We start from the raw sequence: 26,059 nt of genomic DNA, 5'->3' as shown, positions 1-26,059 counted from the left end.
AATGAGGACCTCAATACACTGGATATTGTAATCATAACAGCCAAAAGTCTCTAACCTGGAAAACAGACAAATCTGAATTTTAAATACAAAAAATACAAGACACAAGCAAGAGGGCAAGAAGCAGTACACACTGACATTCTGATTGTCATTACAAAAAAAAAAAAACACACAACACAACAAGCAAATTCTTGAAATTACAGCATGACTGGAGTTTAGGATCTACGATCATAGCCATAGTACTGTGTGGGAAGAGCTAGATAACTGTAGTTCAACTACTGCTGTTTAGGTATGAGAACTTTCCACTTTCACACCATTTACACACTTACCAACAGCAGCAAAGACAGATTACAAAGGGGAAAGAACTCTAATGGGAAGCAAAGCACCCTTCATAAGGGTCTTAACCGAAAAGGAGAACAGCTACAAAACAAGGTGTCTGTAAGCTTACAGCCCATTCCAGGGACTATTTAAGTCTCCCCTTGTCTGAGGCTCTTATTCATGAATGTTGACATTCCAGTCCCGCCAGCACAAAGCACAGGGCTTAACAGCACACCACAGGGAGCTCCCAGGAAAACAAGTCAATTAGAAAAAAAGTCACGTGCAAGTACTTAGTTTCTTTAGAGAATATAACTTCAGAACTAAAATGTTTCAGATTTGTCTCCACACTACACATACAGTATTAGTGATGGCAGTTGCACACTGCAAATGGTTTTTAACAGTAACACCAAGTTGTATTTCAGCACACAGTCATAAATATTTTAAACAAAAATCAAAGCAATTTCCACACAGAAATTATTTTCCCATCAGCTAAACGTAATTGTCATAAGACTTGAGGTGACCATTGAGCAAATATTTACTGAGTGTTATGTTGTAGTTTTAAATATTGATCAAGGAAGTCACATTTAAAGTTCTAATAATAACCTTCCTTTACCAGCAGTTCATCCGTTCTTCCCTTTGCCAATCTGTTACAGACTCCCTCTCACACTCCCAAATGCTTGAAAACAATTCTGTGATTTGTGCCTCAGTGAGGGAACTTAATTAACATATCTAATCGTACATGCAAATTCTCCCCTGAAGTTACTATTGTGCAAGTCACTTCAATACAGTAATCTTCTTTTGGTAAAGCTGAAGCCCACATTTGATCAGCCGCAGCTTTGCTGCATATAATGATGTAAAGTTCATGAAGAGCACCAGATAACCTCTTGAATCCAGGCAATTTTGCAATGCAATAAAGAAAAATGTTTTCCAACTGTTAAGTGAAGCATTTCATTTAATGGACAAACTCCAAAGAAATTCTAAGTCCTTTTCACTGTAATTTGAAAAACAGAACTGCATTTAAAGCTTGCTACTTGCAAGCAACATGTTAGTTTTGTAAGTTAGATGTCAGTCCTACACAGAGCTCTTCATAAATAACTATTAGAGACAAAGTCCTTAATTACAAGAACATCACATGTATAATTGTGAAGAAATATAAGATTTTGTCCTGGCAGAAGCCCTAATTTGTTTGCTGAAATATAGAAACTTTGGGTAGACTCATCATGCCTAAAGCCCAAGACTAATTGCTCATGGAAAGAAAAGGGGAAGAGTGGAAGAAACATGCAGCAACCAGGATCAATGGAAGAAGGAAAGCTCAGTAATTTACTGAAGAAATTTACTGGAGAAATGTGTTCTTTACAGCTTAGCAGAAGTAAGAATGACAGTAGCCTAACAAGTACAACATATAATCATATAATCATAGAATCATTTCGGTTGGAAAAGACCTTCAAGATCATCAAGTCCAACCATTAACCATGCCCCCTAAACCATGCCCGAGGATGAAAACAAAAATAAGTGAAAAAGATGAATTTTGCTACAAAGTTCTTGAGCTAGTATTTCTTAACATATCTTAAAGACTGAAGTATGAAAAAACAGGAATATATGCAGTAGAAGCTTTCAAACAGTCTTAATAATACGGCATAAATTTTAAGTTCTGTCCACTAAAGTGTAATGAATCAAACTTTATTGCCAAACAAAAGTTCCATGCATATATAGATATTAAATATTAGAATTACTGGATTAGAAGCCATAGTCTGCCATGTTTAACCCTATGACCTCAGTGAAACTAGTGGGGGCAATTAAAAAGCAACCCACTGCTCACTGCATAAGGATGACATTCATGGTTCATAGTACAGCAAAAAAAGAACAGAAAATCTGACAAAAGAAAGAAAAATAAAGGGTTTGGCAAATTAGAAATGGTCATGGTATCTTGATATTGAAACTAGACAGCACACTAGTACTCATATGATCTCAAATCACCAAGTTTTAAGCAGCATTCATTTCATTTGCAGAATTAAGCCTTAAAGCATCTAAAAAAATAGCTAAGATGTATTCCTAGCAAAAGTGAAACATGGATGGTAGCAATGCAATATGCACATTAACACAGCAAAAAATGTACAACAGAAATATAACAAGGTATATATAAGTAAGAGTGTCACCCCACCTCTATATATGTGCACATACTTTTTTATTTTTTTTTAAAGCATTTGGGCAAAAGACAATGATAAATAAAGAGTGAGAAGGGACAGCGAAATCCAGTGATAGCCTTGTTAAAGTTTAGATGTATATGTCTTAGCCAGGAAGCAACCACAAGAGGACAGATGACAATCTACAAATATCTGAAAGATGTAAGCTAAGAAGAAAGCAGGATTAAGGAATGAGAATAGAAATGAGAGAACAAATTAAGTCAGAGCAAAATTCTGGTCAAGCATTTAATTATGTATGGAAGTTATTTCTGAAGATGTTATTGAAAATATCACCAGTTAAGGACATTTAGAATTAAATTAGAAAGGACCCAAAGAGAAACCTCACCTAAGCACCTGCAAAGACAGAGGCTACATGATTAATTATTCCTGATGATATTTCCAAGCTATTAACATCTTGGTATTCTAAATGTAACCCATCATATTTATATATATATATATATATACACACAAAACCCCCAAAATAGTGTTCACAGCAGTATGCACATTGAAAGGAAACTGCTAAGATAAACTTTGGATTTAACAATTTCTTTTCAATCTAGTGATATGGCTTGAGGACATTTTCTCAATTCATTTTCAAATATTCAAACTGATCCAGGATGAGACATCGAACTATAGTGATGCACTAAAAATGGCAAGACTCAAATTTCTCCCAAATTGAATTATGTCTTTCCATTAACCTTCTCCTGTTTATTCTCAGGATGTTAATAAATAAAAATGACTTTTCAGAACACACAACACCATCTATTAAAATCTTACTGTTTCAAATACGTTTGTGGATTCTTCTCCCCTTTCCCTATAAATTGGTTTTGTACCTTTAATAAAGTTATTTCTAACAATACTGAACCAAACAATTTCCTATTCCACCTAAAAACTACCTTTCCCTTTTGCTTTCCACACCCACCAATCTGACAAAGGCATGGAACACAGGTACCAGATGTGCAGAACAATCACTAAACACAATATTCATTCTCTAACACCACCTTATTGGAAAGATTCCAAAGCTTTAAGGCAAAAGAAACTGGGCATCAGAAAATCTGGCTATAACCAAGCTGCATCTAACATCTTTCAGAAGCTTTAACCTGGATCACGTGCATACATTGCAGCACATCCCACTAATAGCTCACCTCGACCTCTAGAGGAACTTCGACCTCGAGGAGCCCCTACCACCGTTCCTCCTCCACGTCCTGTCAACCGCAGGACAGCAGCACTGTTTACAGACATCGAGAAATTTCTCTGCCAAGAAGAAGAAAGAGCCAGGGTGAAATTCCATTAAAAAAAAAACAAAGCCAGAAACACTTACCATTATCCTAATTTTAGCTTAATACCAGCCTTGTTTTCCTTATGTTCATTACAAATTCTCTACAACTGACTAACACTAACAAGGAAAACGATTCCTTGGAGACATGAGTAGCTGAATCACTCTATAAAAGTATCTTGGTCAATATTAGTACTTCCAAGTTACTTACCTGAAATTTCCATGCTCTAAAGGTAGCAAGTGAGCACCTACTCCTTTATCAGATGATTCCAGCACAGAATTGATTAGAACATCAGCAGCTTTAAACACAGCCATTCAGTTGCAAAAAGAGATTGGCACCCACCTATACCTGATGCCATTGATTAATACCAATTCTAAATTTACATCTTAAGCAAAGCAGGAACACGTAAAGAGCAATAGAACTTGTTAAGCACAATTTTATTCAATCTCCTTTGCAGAAATTAGTCTTTTTTTCTCTAAATGTACCTATCATAGGAGTAACATGCTTTGGGGAACACCAAGTGTATTTAAGACTTCTGAAATTTAACTGATACTCATTTTAATAAGACAATAAACACCAGTAAAATTCAAGTTTATTTTAACATGAAATAATTGCTAAAGAAAAAGCTATTTCGATAAAGAATGGATAATTATAACCAACTCTGGCCCCATTCTCTGAACACAAGTAGTTGGAAAACTGGGCCAAAGAATTCAGCAGCATGTTCAGAAGGCAAACCTGAATTCACACACACTTTCTGAATGCAAGTTTCAAATAATTAGAATGCAAAGGACTCCAAACAGCTGTTACATCGGGCTTCTTGATAGGAACTTAAAGGAGGCAAATTGCTTACATGAACTCATCTGAATTACTATGACTTTGAAGGTCTTCAGAGAACAATGACACAAACAATTATATACTATTAAAAATCTAGATGGCTAACAAAGCCAATAGACATCTAAAGGAGTTTTAACCCATTTCAGAAACAAGCCTGCTTGATACATTCTTCCTACAAAATAGATCTTCCTTCAAGAGAGAACTGGTAACTAAGTAGACTTGGGGGGGGGGGAGAATCCAGTCATGCATGGCAAAAGCAAGGTCAGCCTCCAGTAAATTTGATTGTTTTCCTAGCTAGCTCTTAAAATTCTTAAAGTTTAAAACCACCATTTCAACAGCAAGTCAAAAATGAACCACTTTCATTTGCCTCTAAGCAAATCACCACCCTTCCTGCTGTTGATATTTCTCTTTTTTTGTGAAGTGGTGAAATATTTTACTATAGAAACGACTCTAAGCTATTGATCAGATTCACTGTCTTGCATAGGAGATTCCTTAATTTTTGATACCTTATTTTTCCAGTAAGAACAAAATAGTAATCTCACTTCCTTTTCCAATTTTTTTTTTGACTTGTCTGCCTCAGCTCTGAACAAATTCTCCCTCCCCTCTGTAGAGCTTGCTGTGGTGAAGACGCAATCCTTGTAATGTGCATAGTGGTAATAATCCACATGGTAGATCACAGTCAGTAACAAAAAAAGCAAAGTCAAAAAAGCAAAAAACACCCTACTATTGATTAGTGTATTACTTCAGTGTCCATCCCTGACAATGCACACCAAAGAGCAAAGCTGCCCCAAAACAAGGGCTCAATTCTTTAGTAGCAAATGGAAGATGTCCCAAGAAACAGACATCAGAAACATAACCATTGAGGAGAGAAAAAAACCCCTCCATTATATTCAGCAAGAGCTTGAGACTCCCTTACTCCACAAGCAGATAAGATTAAGACAACTGAATTCTCTCCTAATGCAAATAGGAGTAAGGGGAGCAAGAGGGGAAAGGCAAAGGAACATATCCTGCATATTGCCTGTGGTTGGTGATAGAAACCTCTGTTAAAACTATGTGCAGAAACCTTCTTTTCTTCAAAAGATAGTTCCCTGGAAACAGATCTTGGACAAATCTCTGATTTCCTATAACAAAACTTACTACAGGGTGAATGAGTTGAGCTCTAGGTTAGCTCAGCATCCTTATCACCAGGAAAGTGACATTCTACATAAGGATAAAGAGGACCAGCAATTCCATATGAAGTATATCCATGTCCTGTAATAGGGAAAACTATAGCCCTAAGCATCTGACTAGTTAAATTCCACAGGACTAAACAAATTTAAGCTTAAATTCATATAGCTGACATTACCTATTATCCATCTCTAGATAACACATCTTTAAATCAGCTTGAGACAAGTTCTTCCTGGACATACTACACATACAACTACAATGCTATCAGGTGCGTACTCTCAGGTTGCAAGCAAGAATTGCTCTGAATCCAAGCCTAGAGTAAACCTGATGGGTTCAGCTTCAACTGAATGCTACCCCAAAGTACATGTATTCTGATCAGCTTGTCCTCTACAGGACTCCCTAATCTCTGTCCCTGAGGTTCTGAGAGGATAATACTACCTTCAGTATTTATGGAGGGGGCACAAACACGTTTTAAACTCTTTTATCAACCTTAGGTGAAAGAGCTTTCCTGCACCACGACTAGCAGCAAAGCCATTAATATTCACCTCAAGATCACTTCTGAACATGATTCTTGATGATGAACAATGTTTATTATGTCATGGGGAATAAACACCAGGAATTTCTGGTAGTTTAAATAATGACATTCCCTTGGCATCTCGAATCAGTTGTGAAGGGGGAAAAAAAGATCTTCAGACAAGAAAAAACAGATTGTTCACATCTTCTGGGTCCTCAGAAAACAATAAAGGAAAGACTTTCTTAAAAAGGGAATATGGACCTCTTTCAGATTAAGATTTTTGTGGAGATTGTAGAAAACTTAAGCTGACCATGAAGACTCCTATATGATTACAGGTGAAAAGGAGCAGGAAAAAAAAACAGTGACACAGTGCACACCAACTTCTCAGAAGTTTTCAAGACTGATGAAACACTGGGCACTGCAGCAGAGGACCACCTCTCCCCGAAGGTCAGCAGCACTTACCATCTCATCTGTACCAAGAGGCTACTCAGCACATTTTCAATACCATAGCCTTAACCTCGTATTACTTCTCTTGGAGAGTATCTTGACACTCACCAGAAGTCAACGTCCCTTAACTGTAAAAGGCTTGTAGTTTACTCTCTGAAGGACTCTATTATGCATCAGCAAAAAAACATGTCCAAAGGTATTTAACACCAAGGTTCAATATTTTGGTGTGCTACTGTACATCTGACTGACCATTTCCTGGGCTTGCTGCTGAATACCTCCTGTTCCCACTGCAGGGAATCTTAGCTGGGCTAAGATTTCCCATAAAAGCATATTCTCAATCTCAGTTGCCTTTTAAGACTGTGACATGAAGTGCCTACAGGGTATTCACATGAACTTAAATATGACTGCTGACTAAAAGCTAAACTATTAGCATCTTATGTCAAATAACAGCATCCTAAGAAGACACAAGAAATATGAATCAACTCTGAAGAGGAAGGAATTCCAGAAAAGCTGAAGAGGATATGCCAGAAAACCCAGGCGTAAAAAGATGATGAAAAATTCAAGAACACAATAGCATGGGGCAAAGGAAGGAGGATACTCTGAAATCTTCAGAAACTAATACTAACACTCCCCACCCCTGCAAAAATCAAATTACACTCAAGTCAGTAAAAATACTCAGCTTTCTATTAGAAGAAAAACAAACAAACAAAATTAAACCACAGTATTCTGAAGTAAGAAAAGTGCTAAGAAACATGAGAAACCAGAGAGCAACTGCACAATCATAAATTCTGACAGCCATAAAGAGGGAATCAATTCAGAGTCAAAAGTCAGAGGCATTTATCCAGAGGGGGGCAGACAGTTTTCTCTGCTAGGAATCAAATTTAAAGCAAGGACTTTCAAACTACTCAGATCAGCCACCCTTGAAACGGAATCTTCGTGAACTACCTGTTCTCACTCTTATCTTGTTCACCAATTAATTATACACCTATAGTGACCAAACAAGGAAATAGTAGAGCAACTGCTTACATACAAAGTAGCTAAGAGTACTGCACTTTCTTAGGAAATGTTAGCAGTCAAAAAACTTGAACACTTCTCCAAAGACCACAAAACTGAACTTACACAACTTGGACACTTCTATTACAACAGAGAAGGTGATCCAAAAACTGTAAAAAAAGTTTCACTGACCTGAAAATGCTGTGTACTTAAAAATAAGGTAATACTCCACAGAGGATGATCCTGGATTTAACAAGTTGACTGTCTGCCACCCACAGAAAATTGTATGAAAAAATATTTGTTCAAGTTTAAGACAATAATTGAGCATAAATGAAATTTAGATTTTATGCTAACACAGTATGCTTTTGTAATTTCTTTCCCTGAAATCTACTAACCTCAAATTTTTTGGTTTTTTTTAATGGAAGTGAACTCTTTATTTTACCTTTACACTAATGAAAATCTGAAGATTTGGGTTTTTTAAAAGAAGGATACAAACCTGTTCTTCTTCTGTAAAAGGTACAAGTGCCAGTGGTGGCAGGGGCTCCTCTTGTAAAATAGGCAGAAACTCCTTATCCAGAAGGTCTGAAGGTATCTGTATGAAAGGAAAACAGCATACAAATATACCCAAGTATTTCCATTTCAGGGATGATGCCACATACTTTGATTTACAACAAAATTTTTATTCTGCCAACTCTGTCTCCATCTACCTGGTACATCAGTACTTCCAATAACATCTACTGGGGGTGGGTGGAACTCCACTGCAAATTTACACACCACACCACACCACCCCCCCCCCAAAAAAATTCTTATAGACAAAACATCCAAAGCATCCACCACCCACAACTGTAATATGTAAAGTATCAAGATCATACATGTCAGAATTCAAACTTCCACATCACTGCAGCTCAAATCTGAACCAAGAGAAATTTCATCTGGTAAATTAAAAAAAGTATTGCTTTAACTACAATGCACTTTTATAGCCAAATTTTTATTTATATATTAACAAAACTACCATATATAGCACAGAGGTGGTATTTGATTTAAAGTCAGCATTTCCAATTTACAACCAACAGGAGAGTAAAACACAAAAAGTGAAACTATAGGTATGGATTTATTGAACAGAGAACGCTGATGATTTATATATAAAAAAAAAAGTTAACACTGATTTTTAATCAGTCCATCATCAGATGGAAGCTCCATCAGCAGATGTGACCTTGAGCATGTGGACAAGAAGCTGCAATTACAGCCAAGTGAGCTCTAATCATGCCAACAAAGAAATGTTTTCAAGAATATCTAGTTCACAATACTAGAGATGAAGACTTTTCCCAACTTTAATTGAAGCAAAGCAATGTAGGGTTTTGTTTTTTCATTTGGGTATACATTAGCAGAAGTCTTCCTGCTTTCAATCAGTACCTTTATCAGATGCAACTTTGCCCAATCTTCAGACAAAGACTGAAGATGACACAGTGAAAAAAGACTAGGATACAAGATACAGCTTAAAAACATCACATCTAGTAGTTGACTAGAAACAGTGTCAAGAGTCCTCTCAGTATCAAAAGCTGGAATTATTCAACACCATGGAAACACGTTTATCAAAAGCAAGACATACTCTAATAATAATGCCCTTCTGGCAAACACACAGGGAGAAAATATTCTTTTGGACCATTCAGAACCATCTGAGAGATTCCTGTAACACACGGTTTTAATAGGTTGTTCTGAATCAGTCATGACTGTAGAGAGAGGTCTTAGCATCATCTGATATAACATACACAAATTGCAAAAAACAATGACCTCTGACAGGCTGACTTATTCAAGCATAACATCAAGGTTTAAATTGCAGCTTCTCAAAGTAGAGCAGGGTAATTCTGCATGTTAAAGCATGGCTTTAAGCTGTAACACACTTAACAGCTTTAGAAAAATCTTTGACATTCAACGCCCTTGAATCCGTGTATAAGCATTGCAGGGCTCCCAGCACTGTATGAAAGCATCAGCACAGTCGTCGTAGAGTAAGAACATGAAGGTATGTGTGCACATCTATATGCAAAGCTAAAGGCACAACCTGACACAATTTCTTGCAGCCCCTCCCTGACTTGAGGGTAAGTCAGTAAGACGGATTCAGACTTCCAAGTCACTATGTGCCTGCTGCAACAATAAACCTACCTCTGTCACCATCTACAGAAAAAACTAATGTTTACAGATGCAGAATGAATCATTTGCCTGAAGCGCTTTCTGAAATGTGACTCTTGTATCGCTGACAACCTTTGTTTGAAATTAAATCGGAGGCGAGTTCTTGACTTTCTACACTGCTCTTTGGCATTACAGGTGCTGGAGTGTATTTGTGTCCTGAGTCCCAAAGAAGTGAGCTACTAGAGGACTGCTCTCATTGGGCTGGTTACCTGCTAAAGTGAACTGCCTTAACTCAGGTTAAATGGGGAGCTCTTGCCTTTTTTAGACCATCTGCTAATATGATTTATTGTCCAACTTTCAAGCTGAATCAAATAACTATTTTACACAGCATTAAATAAAATCCTACTGAGGCAAGCAAATCTGCACAGCTGCAAGGACACTTTAACTCTCAGTCATCTGTGGCAGTGGAACTGAATATGGCAATCAGGGTTTTTTGTTCTTGGGGGGCAGAGGAAGTTGCCCCTACAGTGGCAAAAAGAATCAAACATAATGAATGCAGTAAGAGTGGGATCAAACAAGCACACACACAAAACCTCCACAATTGGACCTCTTCAGTTCTTTGCCAAGGGATACACAATTTCTTTGTCCACAGTCACAAAATAAAAATAACTATTCCTAATCACAAGACTGTCATTAGGAATACACACATCAGGCCGTCTTCCTTTTCCTGCTCACCTTATTATCCTTTAGAAAAAGTGCCAGCATTTCTTCTCTCCCATACCGATAGTCTGCTAGTTTGTACTTTGGCAAAGCCGGAGACAAAGGAGGGGATGTCACGCTCCCGCCACTAGACAAAGCTCGCAGCCTAAAATAAAGCAGAAAAACAATGAAAACTGAATTGAGGAGAAAGTGCCTTCACCTATGCTATCATCCCTCTGCACATTTACATATTTGACACAAATGAAATAAATCCAGTACTGAAAGTAAAGGAAAGACATTAACAGTCTAACTTCAAAACCCTGAAACTTGGTGGTTCAACAAGAGTGAAAGACCTTCCCTCATTTTTCCCACAGCCAGGAGAAAGAAAGAAAGAAAGAAAAAAAAGATATTGCCACAAGCACATTAAGGAATTCAACTCATCCCCAGGAGAACGCTTTTGTCTTGACTATATAGCCAGCTAGCTACACCCCTAAAACCTTGACAAAGCTATTTACACTGGCTGCACAAAATTCAGTTTTAAGTCTTCCACAGATATTAATGACAACAGCTGCTTTTCGACAAGAACAATTCTTACCACACTAGGGACAGTGTGGCAAACATTAAACTAAGGAAAAAGTTTATTCAGATGTTTCACAAAGTTTAACAAACAGTACAGGACAGTAAATTTTGCAATGAGGTTTCTTCTTGTGTCTCTGGAATCCTACTCTACCCCAAATTCCTTTTCCAGAACTTAAAATTAATGGCATTTTTCAGACAGTGCATACATCATTTAGGTTAGTCTCTTAATAAAAAAAGATATACAAAATAGCTACGCTTTACTTCAGAGACATTTCAAGCAGTAATCTAACTTAGGGTAACAGATAAATATGCTATTAAGTTTCGTCCCATCCCCCACATCTAAGCTACTCAACTTCTTGCAGGTTACCTCTTAACAGTTGTATATTATTCCCACTCCGCAGGTGGATTACTCTCATTCTATACAATCATTTCCTCAGCTACAAAAATATCCAGTATTTTTAAGTTTGAGGAATGTTTTACAAAAGGATGTGTGTCAAGAAACAAAACCCAGACCATTTTCCTACATTCTCCTTGATGTGCATCTTAGACAAGTAAAACAATGAAAACTCTTCAACAATCACAAAATCTTTGGAAAGGGAGGTGCTCTAAACTAAAACATTGATTCAGAAGCTACCTTTCACCTAATTATTGAAGCATGCTTTGATTTGTTTTATTGTTCTTTAAACAGAAAGGAAGAGTAATTTGCAAGTCAAATATTTATCTTATTCTTTCGTTTGGTGCCACCCAGTGGCAGTTTCTTTACATACCACTTCCAAACAAAAAATGCCTGGGGAGGTATTATTCAAAGGATTAGACGGCTCAACACAATGTTCAACTCCAATCCAGATCAAACGTGACCGAGAGTTTCACTATTAAGTGATACAACAGCATACATGACGGACATGACTATACTGCAACCCAAAAGAATAATTATAAAACTTAGAATTTTATGCCATTATTCCTGTAAAAATGTAGTAACTCACTGGAGTATAATATATACTTTCATACATAATCTAATACCGTTTTTAAACTAAATGGAGACTGAAGTCCCCTCACTATGACAGCAATCAAGTTACTGTTAAAATATGTGCTTTTTTAGAGTTGCCTTCCCCCTTCTGTTTTTTAATATAACTTTGGCTTCCATCCATCAATAAACCTAATCGTGCCTGGCTCTTACACTGAAGAGCACTCCTGCATAAAATATCTGCCTGGTGGGCATATTTATAGATAGTGATAAAGTCATTCTTTAACCTTCTTTCAATCTAACAAAATAGACTGAGCTCTTGCATTGTTTTCCAGGCCCCAAATCACATCTGTCTTCTTTATTGAATACTCTCCAACTTTCCTACGTTGTGTATAAAAATGTGTCAGCAAAAGTGAATACGTTATTCCAGTAATAGTCTTACCACATGCTATGCAGCAATTGTATTGCCTATAACCACTCCACACTCCCATTTACACACTTAAGGATCACATGACTCTTCAGAAACCACACCATCCAGAATTCTTGTTTGTAATTGCAGTCACCAACACTTTAACAAGAAATTGGAACAAATACTGAACAATAATCACACCTGTGTAATTACTCTTTAGCAAAAGCCAGGACAATGCATGTCAGACAAGCTGGAAAACTAACAGCTGACAAAATTACACAATATCATGGATTCCCTTTAACACAATAGCTCATTTTTCCTGACACTTTTCAGTGTGCACATGCAGGAGACTATGACATGAAACGCACACTTTTACCATATTCCATATAGATTTTTTTTTTAATATTAAATCTATAACTAAGCAAGCATTTTTTTTTAAGTCCAGTAAGGAGGGTCTAGGAACTTCCTTATTAGTATGTAACACATGGAAAGACCAAACAAGTAAGTCGTCTTCACTCACTTTGTGTATACCTCTGAGATCATCAACATTATTCCTCCCTCAGATACTTGGTAGCAATGCAAGTGTTATGCATTACCATAACATGAAACCCAACTCATTTCATACACAATGCCAACTTACAAAGTGAAGACTAATTTTATAATCTTGCTTTCAGCCACAAGCCACCGACTGAGGTGAAGCAGGATGGAACAACAAAGACATTACATCCCATTCAGTCTTATAATCAATTCAGTCCCAAAGGACAGAAATTCATAACATTTTTTTTAAATTTTAGACAAGGTTCCAGAAAAAAACTTACCATTCAGGCCCAAAGTTAAGTGTCTGAGTTTCTGCTGCCATTTTTTCCTGTTCTATTCCTCTTTTTTAAAAAGCGTGAACCTGAAAAATAACAATGTTTACTGTGAAAACAACTGGATTAATACAGTCCTTCATAAATTTCTTCACAATACAAAAGCACTCTGGTCATGCAAAGAAGTGAAAACAAATTAAGTATGTGGAAATTTTTTTTCTTTTTTTTTTTTCCCAAGGAACCCATTTCAGCTCTCCAACGCAGATTAATTTAGTAACATAGGAGTAACTGCATCAAGATCTCTTCCCTAAATTTCTCTTTTAACAGCTCAAACAGGACACCGGATCAGGGTGTCTGAAGAAACAACTTGCACAAACAGTCCCTTTTCAAATCAGTGATTACCGCAAGACAACCAAACACAGAGAATTTGATGCATAATCCTTTTCTGTAAGAACAGTAATGCTTAATTAACAGAATTGCAGCTTCCTGACAATTACAAGAGGATTAAAAAAAAAAACAAACCAAAAAAACACTAGAAGTGCAGCAAGAAAGATTTGCCAGTTGAGTGGCAGAGTATTCAAGAAATTTCCACTGCTCATTCTTGAAAAACCAGCCTTCTAAAGGGTTCAGTACATCTAATGCTGTGACATTCTCCTAAATCTGCAGGCAGATGACAGTACTTCTCTCACTCTTGGTTTTATTAAGCAAAAAAATGCACAAATTAAGACTCCAGCTACTTTCATTCCTATTAGCCAAGGTCCTGCAGACAGTAGTGAAGGTCAGGTCAAGTTCCTATACAGCAAGAGTGTTAGAGAGAAAGAACAAGACTAAGGGAAGGCTATGAAGTTTTCTTTCTCAGAGCCAAGTTCAGCTCAGGCAGTTCTGGAGAAGTGTCTTTTGCAGTAAGAAAATACAGCTCCTCTATCCTTCCAGCAACAGCAAAATCCAAATCTGCAGAGGAAGGGGTTTTGGTTTTTCAAAAATCGAACACACTGTAGCCAAAGCCCAAACAAAAAAGGATTTCTAGCATTACCTACAGAAACTGGTTGATTAGACTTCAAGAACCCATAAAGACAGACGGTAGGGAGGGAGCTTTGCCATATCAGAACTCCGTTCCTTAATAGACCCAAGGACTAAATAAGAGGCTTCATAAGTTTGTCTTTTGACAAACTATACTTTGCATGAAAAGGTGATGGAAAAGAAAAACAAAACATGGCAAGATAGAAGTGGAAAGGGCATTAGTTACTGCAAAAAAGACAACAAAACCAAACAACGGAAAGATTTTTTTCTTATATACATGGCTACTGAAGTAATGATATGAAAGTAAAAAAAAAAAATAATAAATCAACAGCCTGAAAGCCATAAAATGCCAAAAAAACTCATGCTAAAATTGCTTGAGCAGATTTTACCCAAATCTTACAGGCATAAGAGCACAAATAGTTGTAAAATTCCCTGCAGCCTAAACCTGCCAACCAATGCTCAGCTCACATATTTCTACTACACACCATATTAACTTCTTTAACACTATATAACGAAATGGGATTATCTCACTACATGCACCAGAAACTAATACAAAAATATCCAGCTATTCTCACAGGCCTAGTTAGAGATGATTTTGGTCTGATTTGAGTTGCCTTTTTGAAGCAGCCGACAGCTCATTAGAATGTTCACAGTATATCCATTCATCGTTCTGCCAATCAAAATATAAGTTTAGGTACCTAAAGAAGACATACAGCAGCCACATGTGAAAATACCGTGGGGCAAATGAAGCAAACCATCTTGCACACTTGGGCAGAGACAAGCCTCTAACACAATTCCTAGTAACCTTAATTGGATGGCTGTCCATTTGCTTCCTGCAATGCCTGTAATCCTTCTGCTGGGGAGGTGTAGCAAGGAGAGCTTTCAGATCAACCCATGTGGATCACCAGGGAATCTGGGATCTTTAGCTCCTAACATCAAAGCTAGCTTAGGAATACCAAAAAGACTGGCACTGAATGCTAAACTGCAATGAAAACACAGCTGAACAGCATCAGATCCAAGGATAAAGCACTAAAATCCAGTTAGGATTGAGCAGTTTACTAGTTTTGGACCCACTGGGCCCCACCCTCTTCAGCCTCTGGGTTTGCTTCCCAAAAATTGAGGGTACTGTGTCCGCTTTCTCTACTAGACTCCTAAGCACTTTAGTACCTACAACCATACTCAAGGCCTACTAATTTCATCCCACTGAGCTGCAAAATGGCTTTCCTCGTCCCTCGTTTTGGCCACCACACTTTGTTTTGGGAACTCTTTGCTGGCTTCCTCTTCTGTATTGCATTCAGATAAGTTACTTCCTCCCTAGAAGTTCTGACTATGAATTTTGAATTGAAAGTGAGACACCTCTAAGTGGATGAAATTGTAGCTGAACAGGAAAAAAAACAGAATAAAAGACAGATCTGCAGATGATTTGAGTAGGTGTAACAGCTGAATTTACTCTAATAGGCAACATAACCCAGAAATAAAACATACATGAAAAAGAAATTACAGGCAAAGCTGAGAGAAAACCCTTGGAAAGGAGGCACTCAGGAAACAGGTAATGATTTGGAAGGAGGGGAGCAGAGGAACAAAGAGACTCAAGAAAGCTAAGCAAGCACGCAAGAGGAGTACCCTTAGCCATGTCAGAGCAGACAAGATTGGGAAAGCAAAAACCATGTGCTGCTTAGGCTGGTTCACAAAGCAGCAGCCAAAAGGTGAGGGCACAGAAGCCAAACTGGAGAGGAACCTCTGACAGGGACTGCACAACACACATGGTCAGTGTGCAAAGGAGACGCTGTACTAACTGGAAAGGCAAGTTGGGGTGGACCACACAGTGCTTGCATCATGAGAGGAAAGAGTCAGGGTGGAACAAGACAAAGAGTGAGGTATTAAGAAAAGGGAGTGAACGATCAGGTCATGAATTTAACTATTTTGGCCAAGGAAAAGGCATGAATTTATCAAATCTTTATTATCTAGATACGTTTCTTAGGCTCTAAACTTCAATATTAATAATTAAAACGTTAATTTTGGTCTTTTTTTATTTATGCTGCCTCCTTATTAATCAAGGATGGCAAATCACAAAAAATATATATACTTAGCACATTTCCTCCTTGATATAATTTGATGGAGGAAAAAGCCCCTTTCTGAACTGCTAGAGTTTTGTAAATCAAAATTTTCTACACATTCATGGCTATTGATTGAGGAATCTGCACAGCCACAGATTTAATATGGGCAAAGAGCACACAGGGACAGCCTCAAGTTGAAGCAAGAAACTGAGACCATATTTTGCTAAGGTCCAGTTAGCACCACTGCTTGGGCAAGAATGTCACCTGAGGGCTTCCCACCACTCCTTCAAAGGGCAACTTTTTCTCCAAGGTTTTCTTCAAATCAGGTCAATCCTTGATCAAGGTGCCAGTGCAACCCTACAAACAGTTGCAGTTTTCCTGCATATTTAGGGAAAAACAGAACTGCTTCACAAACTGGAACTGGGACCCCATTTTCCTGGTGTGGTACTGTAGCCATCAGCCTGCTATCAGCATGCGGGACTGAAGAGAGAAGAAAACACATCAACCTCACCATTAACCTGCAGACTAGCAAGGGAAAAAACAACCTTTCTATTTTGTCAGCAGCTTAGTACTTCGGAAGTCAGAAGTCCATCCTCCAAGAAGACACAAAATGCAATCCAATAACATTAAGCCTTTAAGTGGCTTTCACTCACAATTAACAGGTAATATTATACGTACAGAAGTTGCTATCAGCAACATTCACCTTATTTCATTGGTTTGCTTTAGGTACAATGGTTGTTTTACCAAGCTCGTGTATTTTTACATTATTTTTGAAGCTTGCTATTTAGTACCCAACAAATCTATTAAAGCTCTCAGAAACATCTGCTTCAGACACAAGTCAGAACTTGATTCTACCAGCTAGATTGGTGTGTTAAAATGCGTAAGTTGAAAAAAAACTAAAGGTCTATAATTGCTGTGGCACATTTTGGCCACAAGCTCTGGTCTTTTAAAACATATAGCTATCTAATAAATATCTAGGCAAAAAGCTGTTTTTCAGAGACTTTGAAAGATCTAAACTGCCATGTTTTCCAGACTTTGCTCAACCTCAGGATTTACATTAAATTGCCATTTTAAGGTCTGTCCCTTACTCATGGGCACTTGAGTTAAGATTTTCAGGCAATGTTAAACTCCTACATTCCCATTATAGAATTTTGTCAGCTTGTACCACATGGCAATCTGTCTCACCACGGTGTTTTGCTGTTTTGGAGAGAGATAAACTGATTCTTAGTATCCCAAGCTGAGTCTAGGCAATGACTGCATTCAGGTCTGCCCATCTAATCTTTCCTACAGACAAAAAAAATTTAAATATTTGGGCTGTCACTGCAATTTATAGCTTTGACACTGCTGCTTGCTTAGGTTTTTTATTAACTTTGGAAACATAAACCTTGGAAAAGAGATATACCACTGATCCTTCCTATACACAGCTATTTTATTTTGAAATGGTCTACTGTTTGATCAGAGATGTTTAAAAAAAAGTACCCTTTCCTTTCAAGGTAGTTCTGTTGCTACTGTAGGTTTGAAACAGCCTTTTTAACCTAGAAAGTGGCTGAAAATTAAGAACCAAAGAACACAACAGAAATCTAACTTGAGCAGATTTAAGTGCAAGGAATTGGGTTCTCCTTAAATAAACTTGGAACAGGAATTTAACAGCAGTGCTCCATCATGCAACAGCAACATTACATCAAGATGATAAAACTTCACCTTCCACAAGAAAACATTCCACAAGCAGCTACTAGAGCTAGTTAATTTCAGTGCCACCAACTGCATTTTTAAAAAAATTAACAGGTTGACTGAATAATTAATGATGATTTTCTCTAATTCTTGAAATATTAAAGATGATGCAGATAGTATGCAAGCTACCTTTTAAGTACAGTGGTAAGCAGGATGACTCAGGTGGCTATACTAACCAGTGTCTTTGATATTAATCATTGGTTAAAGCAGACAACACTGATTAAAGGACACTGACATAATTAAGGCCAGCCAACACAGATTTATGGAAGACATTCAATCAAAGTATACTTTTGTAAGAGTAGAAATTTCATTGCTCAAGCAAGTAGGTGAAATAAATTTTAACTTCTGCAGGACATTTTGATTAAGTAGAATGCTAAAAAGGACAAAATCATTCAGAACCACATGAAAAGTCTCAAATCATCACAACCTATTTTCTCTTTTAACCTTCTCTTCTAAAAAAATCTACAAAAACCCATCTCAGAAGGCAAAACATTATCAAAACATAGTAAAAGGTAAGAAGCTATCCTCTACTTCTATAGAATCTGTAACAGTGGCCCACGTAACTTCTAAAACCTGAGGATGACAAACATGGATATGGTAAATAATGGCAATGACACATCATCAACAACACCATTATGAATTATTCAATTACTCAGTCCAGTATAGCAGGATGCCTTTAATAAGGCCAAGCATACAATCAAAAGACTCACAAGCAGAAAACATAGGTGATATACAACAAATGCAAGACTATTCTGGAAAAACACAGTCCTGAAACCAATCTGAGATTTATGACGTTAATCAGCTGAAGAGGAACATATGATACAACATTGACAAGAACAGCTAACAGAAAAGACTGAATACAGAAATAAGGACATATAGAGTAAATATAGAGCGGATTTTATCACTGCAGGGATACTGTGTCCTGTTCTGTTGTCCATAAGGCAATAAAGCTGATAAATCAGGTGTTCAAAAATTGACAGAACATGACAGATACATCTTACAGCAGGGAAAAAAAACCCACACCAAAACTGTATTTACTGAGCTTTGAGAAAAATTTAAGTATCTTGCTCAGTCTGTAAATGATCATGCAGGTAAAAAAGGCTGAAGACGCACATTTATTCAGTGAAGGGACCGAAGCAAGAAATTCAGAGATAAACAACAGAGTAAGTTGTTTTCAGGTCAACACTAAATGATCTTCTAAAAAGTATGTTCTAGTTTAAACAGAAAATTAATCAGAAAAAAAAATCCATTAGTCACATTACACAAGATGCCAGATGAGCCACAGTAGTGCCTTCCGGCTTACCAAGCCTTTATCCTGGTAAAGGTGGTGAATTTTTCAAGGCCTATCTACCCACACACCAAGAGGAAGTTTTTCCTAAGGGAACAATGTCTAAACCATCCACTTCTCCAGAAACCACACCTCTATTACTACAGTTACATTTTTAGATCTCCTAAAGTCTTATAACCTTCCTGTCTCAAATCATTGCAAAAGTGTTTCAATCTCTCAGTAGTTTCTGGTCAAAAATTGTCCACGACATTCTACAATGGCAGGACCAAACTGACCACCCTCTGCTTACTTCACACAGATTCATTTAAAGCTTCATCGAGTGCTGCAGCTTGCAACATGTTGCACCGCAGTCAAGAGTGACAAACGCAAGAAGTAGGCACTGAAGCTCTTCTAGGATAGGGTAACAAGAGAGACTAAAGAGACCTGCACACCTAACAAAATCCAAGAAAAATAAAGGAACATTAAATATCACAATTCCAGATATTTTCCTCCTTTTCTACCAACTACTGTGAACTTGGTGGTTAGAGGTAGGTTAGAGAGCTACCCGCTTCTTGCTTCACCCGAATACAAACGAATGTGAAAGCTTTTCCCAGTTTTTCCACCAGAAAGCAGTGTGACCTCCACCTTTCTCACAAGACTTCCAGCCAAAGGCAGACACCAGGGATTAAGCTGCAAGCAGTCAGGGGACCACACCCTTGGCCCTGCCACTGGCTAGAACGCAAACGACTTCTCATTCCAAATCCTGTCCCAAAAACCTGCCAGCACTCTTGTTTTCCAGCTGAAAATCACTTCCACATCTGTCTACCTTGTACATCGACAATTTGCTGGTAGATAAATATTTAGTCTGTGCCATTCCACAAGATATTACAGATGAGGATGCTGAGCCTGTCTACCTGCTCCTCAACACAGCCAGTTGCCAGACTACAGGAATGCAACCAAAACCACACTGCAGCACCTCTCTCCCACTCATCACACATTGTACAGCCCATACATATATTTAAAGTGGCAGAACAAAGCTTCAGACTACATTCACTGAAAACATTAATTGAATCAACAGATCTGGGGTCTTGTGGGGTTTTTTTTGGTTTTGTTTTTAAACGTCATTTACATAAGCAGCTGCTTTGGCTTGTAGAAGTTCTCTCCCTCCACCCTTTCTTAAGGTTTCCTACTCATGCAGTTCTGAGACATCCTATACTTCACGAAACAAATATTCGACAGTAAGAAAGCATCTAATAAAAAGTCCCAACAGAGAGAATTAGTGTGTGTATCAGATTGCACATGTTCATCAACCAGGAAGTCAGAAGGTAACTTGTTACTACATCTGAATTACAACACTTCAATAGCTTATCACTTTTCTTCTCTTTATGTTAATATCGCTAAAGATATTCACTTGTTTTGATCTATCTTTGTAAACTGACTTGTGATGTTATCCTGATCCTGCCTTAGTACTCTTAAAGCTTACTATAACATAAATAAAGTTACATATACAGATGATTCAGCATTAACTAAGCCTAATGTAAAAGCTTCCACTGGTTTTAATGGTAGTTGAACTGGGCCTCCAATTTATTAAATCAAGTTATTAGATGCTTTTACTTAAAAACCCTGCCATGTGCTACTTCCATGATCGGCCTCACTGACTTTCTATCACACACATTACTCAGTCTAACACTGACATCAGCCCTGCTTTGAGCAGGTGGCTGGAGCAGACAACCACCAAAGGCTGGTCTCTTCCAACCCAAATCCTCCTCAGATTCTACCATACATGGCCCAAAAAAAAAAAAAAAAAGGCAGTTCATACATCCATTACTTGCCAGTCATACCAACTCCTTGCCACGTGACATTCTGACTCTAAGTCTGAAGTTACATAAATTCAGCTAACCATTCATCATCATAAAACTTCACCCAGAGTAAATTTCACAGTGTACAAAACGCATCTTTTCCTTCTGTTTTTTCCAATCTGAACTGACATGCCACAACACACAGACCACAAATCTGCTTTTACCCAATCTGATCTACACATGGACATCTATAGCCTCTGAATCTCCCAGTCACACAAACCAGTATCTTTATCATAAAATACTATCAACAGTATGCAAATTACTTAAATTTGTTGTCAGTGACAGGAGGTAAAAAAAAATTCATAGTAACCACAACCTGAAAGAAGTATTTCTCTACTGAATGAAAAGGACCAAGTACCCAGTAACAAAACATTACCTTCACAAAGTGTAATGCATCATGCTTACTTTCACTGTTATAACAACTATTTAACATACAAAAATATTTTTCTAACTGGTTTATTTTCCTAACATGTTATACGTAAGCTCGTTTATCTGTTTATAATGACAAATTACATATACAAGAGCCACCACTGAAGTAATCATTCTTTCTTATTTGCTTAGGTTTTTTAAAACATATGGCCAAAAAGATAGAAAATCATGATGCACAGCTTTAATAATTAGCTGAAGGAATCAAAAAATAGTAAGTCATCCAAAAGGTATTGTCAACAAGGCAGTATTTCAAGACAAATGTTCTAAAAGTCCATCAAAATTTCTCATTGACCTATAGACTCTATTACCTCTACGGAGCTCCTGGTATCCCTTCTGCTTTTCTCCACAATCCTGAGGTCTACATATACATATCCAGCTTCTAAATATTACAATCTTTAAGGACTACAGGAGAGGCTTACTCCTGAAAACACACCTGGATTTCACACTTGCCAAAAACCTCAGATGCATCAAAACAATTCTGTGTATCCTTCCCATAAAAAAAAAGGGGGGGGGGGGGGCAAAAAGCAAGGGGACATAAAAATTTTAATGGCAGCCTGGTTTCCAGCACAGACATCAAGCCATCGCTACAGTTTCTATATTCAAGGAATGTTTCACCACCTTTAGAGAGAATGGACTGAGCGCCCTCCCTCTGCAAAAAAAAAAGAGAAGTTGCCTCAGTGTGTTGATTTCAAAATGTGTCCGCCTCAGCTACTAACAAAGCAATGTAAAGACCTCTGTCTGCTACAATCCCCCACTACCACCTGAGCTAAAGATGAAAAAATAATGGTATTAAACATCACTATGATGAACTACATGGTTATATACATACAAGCACATATATACTACCAACAACCACAAGAGGGCCAATGTTGTATAGACCTTGTAACTGAAAAAGCACTTAATTCTTCTTAGTTCCATCCATAACTTACATACACCTTAAGCAAACTTGCTAAGTTTTCTCAGTTCTGACAATTTTCAAGCCAGATCATTTGTGCACCCAAAAAATGTTCAGGACTGAAAGAGAGGAAAGGAGAGACTAAGACGGGCTGAAAACTGACTTTGTTCCCATAAAAGCAAATACCATCCCCCCTGCAGCATTTCACACACCTAGGTTTTCAAATGTCACTCAATGAATTAAAATAAATTGATGAGAAAACCACATAAAGAAACAGAGTCCCTTTCAACACGAATGCTTTTTCAGTAACAAAGAGATGGGCTTTGCCTTACCAAAGCATCCTATGTATCTCTAACAAGCTATGGAGGAAGGACAAAGCAGATCAGGCCTGTGCTTTTACATTTGTGAGCGGAAATTTTATTGCTCTGCCCCTTAGCTCTGTCTATCTATAATCATGAATTAAATATAGCTTATCTCCACTCATCTTTGAGCAGAAGCCAGGGCGGGGGGGGGGGGGGGGGGGGGGGGGGAACACAACAGACACCAAACAGAAAGATGAGGAAAAAATGCCAGAAGAGGAATTTTTTCTAAATCGGACTATGAGAAGATTTAACATCATACCTTGAAAAGCCCTAAGAAGGAATTTTTAAGACCTTAATGAAAGAATAAGAAACATACATTTGACAGTTACTTGAATTTACAAGATCAGACAAAAGTAGGCAGAATCAAATTTCATATTCCTGGCATTTCAAACAAACAAACAAAAATCTAAAGAGCTGGAAGCCTGAACTACTTTAAAGGAGGGGGCAGAGGGGAAGGAAAAGACCATGGTCCAGGTGCCTAGCTCATCTTCATCAATTACTGTGAACCAATGTTTCCCTTGTATGCTTAAATAGAAAGATCTTTCAGCAGAGACATCTTTCAGCAAACCACCTCTTCAGCCAGTCAGCTGCCCACACGAGATATTCCATATGACTTTGACATCTAGTTTGTTTTTAAATGAAGTATCTATAGATCTTAAAAGAGCTACCAACTTTTTTCTTACATTCGGGTATAAAAAACTCCAGTTTATGATTGAACTCCACTTCGACAACTGGCCTTAGGAGATAGCAAGCATCGGAGAAGAGATGCAATGGTGCTTAGTCTAAATTCCTTAAAAAAAAACCCCAAACCTTCTTTACAGTCTCCTTACACAAAAAAATCTTTTCCTCAATAAAGGAGTAAAATATTTGGAAAAATTAAGTTGCAAAGCCCTCAACTCTCTATTTACAAGCACTTCTTTCACATCAGCATAAAGATCAGATTTTTCATTTACTGTATGTTTTAGGAAGGCAAGAAAAAACACTAATAGGAGTATCTGAGGATATTTTACAGTCCTCTTAAAGTCAACATGAAAAGAGGATCTGCAAGAATCCCAGTTTTTACTGTGATACCAAATTATTTTTGTAAGCACCCTGTGAAAAAAGTCATCACTGCAACGTGACTACTTTGCATTTTAAGTGCTAAGCTCTTGCTTTAAAAGACAGGCTCAAGAAACCATTCAGAAAACGTCCTAAAAGAAATGCAGTGACCAGGTACCCCCATGCATGTTCATGTATCCAGGGACTGGGAGAGCCTGAACACCTATTAAAATCATTAAGAAAACCTAGTCTTTATATACACTATTGTCAGATATGGAAAGTGGCTATCAAAGCCTCAACACAAGAAGCGGGTCTTGCTGGAAGTGCCATTCGACTTTCATGGATAAATCTCTACCTTCTTTTTAATATAGTTAACCATTAGACAGAATCTTTTTGGTTTTTTTAATCACACTTTCAGTGAGAAATTAACACAGACACATATGACCATTGACAGGAGTTAACCTGTATAGCTATATGAGCTTGGAGAGTGAAGGGGGTGCAGAAGGAGCAATAGACACTCCAACATTTCTGTTGATACCCCCAGGACTGATGAGGGCACACATTTTTACCTCAGCATCAGCTAACTGTTCAAAGGATGTCTATTCAAGTGAACGGCCAGGATACCAATACCTCGTAAGACTGAAGTTCTTAATATCTACTGGAGCCAACACCCAATAACAGAGCTCAAAAATACCAGAACAAAGCTTTTGTTGATAACAACTGCAACCCATTTTGTTTACAAGGGTTCCCAATTATCACACTGTGCATCTATGAAATGTTCTACTCACAAAGCAGCAAATTAGTATGTGTTTATTAAGAAGTTTCTTAAGAACAGAAGCAACCAGCAGAGTTACGGGAAAAAGAAAAAAAAAAAAAGTCACACGTACTTTCCAGGAACTTGCCCAAGTCAGCTCCTGAAGCAAGAAAACAGAATGAGCAGCAAGAAGTTAGACAGAAGAACATAATCAGAATTCAGAAGTTCCTTCCCCTCCCACCCAAGAAAACAGACACTTAAGAATTAAGAGGTAAACAATTACAGCAGAAAACCAAGAACACTGAGCTGAAGGTTACTGGGGAAAATGCAGGTTTTATTCCAAAGTGCTACTTGGCAACATCTCCTTTCGGCCTACAACTTGTCCCACTTCAAAGTGCAATTACACAGAGTTGAAAGAGTGGAGACTGCTTTGTTGACACTGAAACTACTTGTCTTGGATCAATACCAAACGTACACAATCCTGATCGATGTTCTCTTCAGCGTGCCAAGGCCTCTCCAGTCAAACTCTGCTGGTCATTGCTGCTCCCAACACCCTGCTGCCTGGGGGTTGGGGGGGAAGGCTCGAGTGCTCGACGAGCTCCCTCCTTCCTCAAGCCTGTGTAACCTGACAGGACTGGGCGTGCTCGCAGCGGGGCACACACACAGCCTTCAACGAGGGCGCACCTGCCCGCGGCGCTGCCGGAACACAGGCCCACTCTCACCAGGCTGGCAGGGGACGAATGAGTTCACAAGGGTTACTGTGAGGAGAGAGGGCGCCGGGGACGCCGCTGCCAGCTCCGGAGGGCCTGAGGAGCCCCGGGCGCCCCGCCGTTGCCTGACAGGCACCGTCTCCCCCCGCCGGGACCTGCTGCCCAGGAGCCGAATGGAGAGGGCAAGGCCCGCACCCCCGAGCGGGGCCAGGCCCCACAAACCCTGCAAAAGCGCATCGCCAGGAACGCAGGGGAGGCCCTCCGGGCGCGCCCCTCGCCGCCGGGCCGGGCCGGCCTCGCCTCCCGGTAGGCCGCAGGGCGCCTCGGGGCTGCGGCACCCGCGGCGGACAGGAGCCGCCGGCAAGGCCGGTGCTTGGCGCGCGGCCTAGGCCTGCTCCCGCAGGCGGGGAGCGCGGCGGCGGCGGGAGCGCGGCGGCGGGGGTGGCGACGGGGGCGGCCAAAACGGTGGCGGGGGCCAGGGAGCCGGCGGGACGGCGTTACCTGCGCTCCCGGACGGAGAGTCCCTCACGGCCACAGCGACTCCTCAGCCCCAACAACACAAGATGGCGGTTGCGCCGCCACGCAACGTCACGTGAGAGCAGGCCCCGCCCCCTGCCTCC

The 26,059-nt window shown here is 38.8% G+C and overlaps 1 protein-coding gene across 13 annotated transcripts in view; it reads right to left on the bottom strand.

The window, feature by feature from the left end:
• Positions 1–26,059, bottom strand: part of GIGYF2 (GRB10 interacting GYF protein 2) — a 79,729-nt gene extending 53,670 nt beyond the window's left edge. For 12 of the 13 annotated variants that reach the window (XM_052803684.1, XM_052803687.1, XM_052803691.1 and 9 more), the window contains exons 1-5: positions 25,941–26,059; positions 13,327–13,406; positions 10,593–10,722; positions 8,227–8,322; positions 3,644–3,752 (exon numbers count right to left, since the gene is read on the bottom strand). In XM_052803684.1, the coding sequence (XP_052659644.1) occupies positions 3,644–3,752; positions 8,227–8,322; positions 10,593–10,722; positions 13,327–13,367 (376 nt within the window). In that variant the 5' untranslated portion in view covers positions 13,368–13,406; positions 25,941–26,059. Of the gene's footprint in view, positions 1–3,643; positions 3,753–8,226; positions 8,323–10,592; positions 10,723–13,326; positions 13,407–24,862; positions 24,890–25,940 lie in introns of all 13 variants that reach the window. The other variant, XM_052803686.1, reaches the window with a different exon arrangement.

Source organism: Harpia harpyja, chromosome 12, assembly GCF_026419915.1.
Source record: "Harpia harpyja isolate bHarHar1 chromosome 12, bHarHar1 primary haplotype, whole genome shotgun sequence".
Classification (NCBI taxonomy): domain Eukaryota; kingdom Metazoa; phylum Chordata; class Aves; order Accipitriformes; family Accipitridae; genus Harpia; species Harpia harpyja.
Note: the sequence above shows the minus strand (reverse complement) of the source record. Positions and strands in the feature narration are given on the sequence as shown.